General features: G+C 48.3%; 1 protein-coding gene across 1 annotated transcript in view; it reads right to left on the bottom strand.

The window, feature by feature from the left end:
- LOC310809879 (uncharacterized protein) overlaps nt 1-5,440 on the bottom strand; it is a gene marked incomplete at its 3' end in the record, with an annotated part of 14,697 nt that extends 9,257 nt beyond the window's left edge. The window contains exon 1 of the mRNA XM_083677399.1: nt 5,205-5,440. Coding sequence (XP_083533525.1) covers nt 5,205-5,259 — 55 coding nt within the window. The 5' untranslated portion in view covers nt 5,260-5,440. The remainder of the gene's footprint in view (nt 1-5,204) is intronic.
- Nucleotides 5,441-5,662: the final 222 nt, after the last annotated feature.

Below are 5,662 nucleotides of genomic sequence, written 5' to 3'. Positions count from 1 at the left end.
GTTTGTGATGTCACGTTGACTTGCAATAGGAATGTCCATTCTAGGAGTTTCTATGAGCGGAGGACCCTGTTGTTATGTGGGAAGCGAGGAAGTGAAGGAGACAGGAAGGAGGTGTAAATCATAGTGATTGGCTGAGGTCCTCACAGACCTCTTTATGCAATCCTAAACAAACACACTCACACACACACACACACACTCACACACACACACACACAGACACACACACACGGGTGCGTGCAAACATGCACATACTGTACAAATGGTGCATGAACGCAGCTACAATCCCACTAAACGTTTATCTGTCTCACACACACACTCACACGCACACACACACACACACATGCACACACACACACACACATTAACAGGTCCCCAGTGGTCTGTTCAGCTGCTGTGGGGAGCTACAGTAAAGCTGTGTGGAATGCGTGTGTGTGTGTGGGGGGGGGGGAGGGGGGGGTGGGGGGGGAGTAGGGAGGATCGGGAAACCCAACTCTCTGTTTTTATAGAGTGCCACTTGTCAGAATGACGAAAGAGTCAAAGACCCCAGGCTGTGTGTGTGTGTGTGGGGGGGGGTTCAAATATCTGCTTCTGTGTATGTGCGTGCGTGCGTGCATGTGTGTGCGTACATGCATGTGTGGTGTGTGTGTGTGCATGTGTGTGTGTGCGTACATGCGTGTGTGCACGTGTGTGTGGTGTGCACGTGTGTGGTGTGCACGTGTGTGTGGTGTGCACGTGTGTGTGGTGTGCACATGTGTGTGGTGTGCATGCATGCGTGTGTCCTGATCAGCAGCCCAGTGACTGGGTCAAGAAGTCACGGGACTGGCCCCCTCTCTCTCCGTCAAGGGTCTGTGCCCTTCTGGGGTTTAGTACCAGGGTGTGACAAGCATCGACGAGACCGACTTAACCTTTGACCTCTCTTAATCCCCCTCAACCTTCACGTGAGGTACATGTTGCTCCCTATAACCCCATATCGAACATCAGACACGGACATGAATGCTGCCGACAATCACACTGAATGGGGGCGCAGCTGAGACACAATCGCATCGCGATTCTCAGCGATTCATAAAGTCGGATTGAAGTCAATGGATGAACACGTGAACGACAATGATCTCTTCCACTGGACCGAACGCATTCTAGTGGAAAAGACACTGGATTTACAACTTCAAACCTCCAATCCTAGAGAGCCTGTTCATGCTCAGCCCACGAGAAAGGGGAGGACAGGCTTGTATGTGTGTCCTACTCCCAGCAGCTGTGTAATGTGAGCACTGTCGTCACGTAGAGCTTTACAATGGTGGCTCTGCACCAACGTGAGCACACACACACACACACACACACACACACACACACACACGTGGGTCAACAGAGACAGATAGAACCCACACACACTGAACATAACACAATTTGTCTCTCATCGCATCGCACTCCAAAAAAACATCAACGCAGAAGAGCACACACACACACATGCGCGTGCACACGCACACACACACACACACACACACACACACACACACACACACACACACACACACACACACGGGTGTGCGTGTGCCAGTGTGTCCCTATGTGTGCTAATGTGTGGGTTTGTATCTTTGACATGCTTGATGTGAGCACACACACACACACACGCGCCCGCGCCCGCCCACACACACATACACACACACACACACACACACACAGAGGATGACAACACATGGTGCCACACTGGTCCCTTGTTCAGCGGTGACCCTGCTGCACCTCGGTAAGGTGAGACCCTCAAAACCCCCGTTGTGGCGACTTCTCTGCCCCAAATCACATGTCCAATCAGCCCGGGAGAGAGAGAAATCCCATTGAAATAGGAACTAATTGACGTGGGCAGCGGGAGCAGCAGGGACACTAATCCTTTCAGCATACCCCCCAGATGCTCAGCCACAGTCACAGCGTGTGTTGTTTTTTTTCCGGGACAACAATCGCTCCCCTGTGACCAAATTGAATTTGAAGCTGCCACATCTGATCCTGCCCTACCTCCTTTAGAGAGCCACTGGCACCGCGGCCCACCGCCGGAGCTGAAGAAAGTGGGTTTGTGCCTCAAGAGATACTTTGGAGAAACACTGAGATAAGCCTGTTTCGAAACGGCCCCTGACAACAAGCGAAGGGGAGTGAACATCTGTTAGGGCAGAAGGGGGGAAAAAAGAGAGAGGATAATTTGGCCTCCGGAGATAAAGTGGTTTGAAGGCATCAAAGAGGTACCAAAAGACAGATGTGGTCTTGTGATGTTGTTGTAACTCCAGGGGGGTAGCCCTAGCCCTATCCGCCCGACCCCAAACGGGTTCGCTGCGGAGTCGACGGCGCGGTTAGCTAGCATAAGCTAACGTTCCGGATGAGCAAAGCATGAGCGAATCAGGGTTAGCATGAGCTAGGCTAACTCGCTCTAGAAACTAAGGAGGGTCACAAGCAACAGAAGGGAGGCCGAAAACAGGAACGTTTGAAATAAAACAAGTAGAAAATAGCATTGTGTCTGGTCGCCATTCCAAACATAAGCCATGTAATTGCGTGAAAATGAGGCCGGTCGGTGTTCACCAGAGGAGGAGAATTAGATGGTTCCTTCTACTTTGGCGCTGTCTGTCGGGGTCATAAACTGTTCTGTCTGTCACATCGAAAATGAGAGGAGATGGCTGAATTTGCCGCCGTGACAGAGCTTTGAGGCGACACACACAACACTCCTCACAAGTACACAAATGCAATCATGGAGGGCGCTGCGGGCCGGAGGCTAGGCTAATTTGTTTAGTGCCACAGATCAACACCTGTCTAAACAGAGGGATGCGGAAAGAGAAAATGGAGGGAGAAGACGGCTATTGTTCTACTGTCCCCGCGGGGTCCCCCGGACATGACAGATCACTGGAGGGAGGGCCTCTCTCTCTCTCTCTCTCTCTCTCTCTCTCTCAACATCTCTGTCTCCCCCTGCCTACAACAGATTTCCCCGCAATGGCTTATCTTTCCATTATCTCCCTTGCTTGTCTCTCTTATCTTTCTCTTTACAGTGTGTGTCTCTCTCTTGCCCTGTCTCCCCCTGAAGGCATCTCTCTTTCCCTCCCTCCCTCCCTCCCGTCCTTTCAAGAAACAGTTCTAAAGGGGGAGGCAGTTTTAGGTGGAAAGCTAAGAAGAATTATACATGACTTAGAGAAGTTCTAGAAGACTTTGAAGAGGTCACAGAGAGATTGCAGCTCAAATGAAGACAGTCATTTTTTTTGTCTGACATTAAGCGAATTACATAGCTAGCCAGCTGGCTGTTTTCACCATTCAGCTAATGAGTTTGTCAGCTTAATTTTAGCTCAACTTAATACAAGACAGCCAGTGAGTTTACGATTGCTCCTGTCCGGAGATAGCCACCTCGAAATGAAAGCTCTATTCACAGGATGATTTCACTTTTAAAACTAAGTGAAACGGATAGAAAACATGTTGTTCTAGTAAAATCTCTCAAAAAAGAAATGTGTAAAAAAAACACACACACAAAAACCCGATGTTGAGCCTCTTCCGTGACCACCGGAGGAGACATTCCAAACCGTGACAGCTCTCCACATACAAGGGTCACAGTAAACCTTCAGAGTCTCTTATGTGGAGACGTCCAGAGGTTGTAGATGGTCATACAGCATAGACAGCATACATAGAGAGGTCATAAAACAGTTATCCAGGACATAGGAGGCACACACATGGGGTTTAAAGGCTCATGTCGTGTCCACAGCAGTTATAGATGCCTGTGTAGAGTCATTAACCAGTTGTCCTACGTAGAGACATTTCAAAGTTGTAGACGGGTTAAGGAGACTCATACAACTGTTATAGGGGATTAAGTAGAGACATACACCTGTTATAGAGGGCTACGAGAGTCATAAAGCATGTACGATGGCAATTCATAAAGCACAAGTCCATGTCAAGTTGTAGAGAATGTAAAGGTAGCACCATTAAAGAGGGCATATACATGAGGCATAGAGAGGGCAGGAGTCATAACAATGTTATAGGGGCTACTGTATGTAGAGTCATACAAAAGTTATAGAGACTATGTAGAGTCATAAACAGTTATAGAGACTATGTAGACTAATCCAAAAAATTATAGGGGCTATGCAGTCATACAACAGTTCCACAGTGCTGTGAGAAAAGAGGGCGGCTCATTGAAGTAGCAATGTGTGACAGAGCAGAGAGGAGGGCTTGTTTATGAGCTGGCTAAGCTAATTACACATGAGGACTATGGAATGCAGGGATACAACTACTGTCTCCCTCACTAAACAACGGAGTGAATGTTATCTCCGCACCGCCTCTCTCCATTTAGGGTTCAATTCAGCTGAGCTTCTGACAGTATGAGGGGAACGCAGAAAGGCTTTTTGAACCACAAGGACAATTGCAGCCATTGCAACTCCGCATCAGTTACACCGAAATGTCTCAACCATCAAGCATGATTGGAACCTTTACCATTACGAATTCTACCACTGGTGGAGGCTGTTTCTCTCTCCCCCTCCACAGATGACTCACATGGACGTAATAGAAATCTTCAATACAGTTTTTTTTTTGTGTGCGTCGAATTTGACAATCAACACAACTCTTGCTATGCCTAGTCTATGCGTTGAGTGCAAGCGTTGTTACAGCGCCGCCGAAATGATGAAAGCAAGGAATTGCAGCGTATAACGTTTCATACACATTCCAAATATTGCAAAACATGAGTACGGAGAGGTAACCTACAAATTATTTACTACTGAACTGCCTCATACAACGACATATATGCAGGGGCTGTGCATGCACATTCTCTCTCTCTCTCTCTCTCTCTCTCTCTCTCTTTCTCTCTCGCTTTCTCCCCCCTCCCTCTCTCTCTCTCCCTCCCTCCCTCCCACCCTCAACTTGGGGAAGTATAGTGTGTGACTCTGCGCAAACCGTGTCATTAAAGACGTTTCTCCAATAAACTTGAGCGTGTGCTGGTTTAAATAACTGCTATACCTGCTAGTACTCTGTGTACCGTCGGATTACGGTCATCATATACAATTCTAGTTGAGATTTGTTTGTTGTTTAATTTCTCAGAAAATAGGACACATTTCACGGCTAAGACGTTATCCAAAGCACGTTGCCCAAAAGGATGAAAAAAAAGTCAGAGCTGCCTTTGAACTAGCGGCTATTATTCACTACACACGCTGATCGCTTCCCCTGGAATACATTTGGAAAAGTTTTAATAGTATGATACGTACCCTCGAAATCTGATAAAATCCCCTCAAGATGGTCATTCACCGAAATATCCGACATCCTTGCTCTCTCTCGGTCCGTCCAAAATCAGTCTTTCGATAAGGATAAGAAAACGGTTTTAATAAACCCACAAACTATTCCTTCCCTAAAAACCCTCTCGTATAAAACATAAATCTGCACCGTCTCGTGCGAAAACCAAAAACTTTGGTCTTTACAGTTTCAGGCGCAACCAAAAAGTCGCGTTTTTCACAGTCCTCGCCTCACATCCGAGTGCGCACTGCAGGAGCGTCTGCCTCGCCGTGTGTGTGCCAGTCAGCGGTGGATTGGAGCGGCTCTCTCCTCCCCTCGGCTCCCCTGCGAACGGAGCCCTGCCCCCCTGCTTGCCTGGGAGAGATGGGGGAGGAAGAGATGGGGGAGAGCCCTCCACGCTTTACCTTGCCCCCAGGCAACACCTGGAACCGCA

The sequence above is a fragment of the Argentina silus genome, assembly GCF_951799395.1.
Source record: "Argentina silus genome assembly, chromosome: 9".
Taxonomy (NCBI): Eukaryota; Metazoa; Chordata; class Actinopteri; order Argentiniformes; family Argentinidae; genus Argentina; species Argentina silus.
Note: the sequence above shows the minus strand (reverse complement) of the source record. Positions and strands in the feature narration are given on the sequence as shown.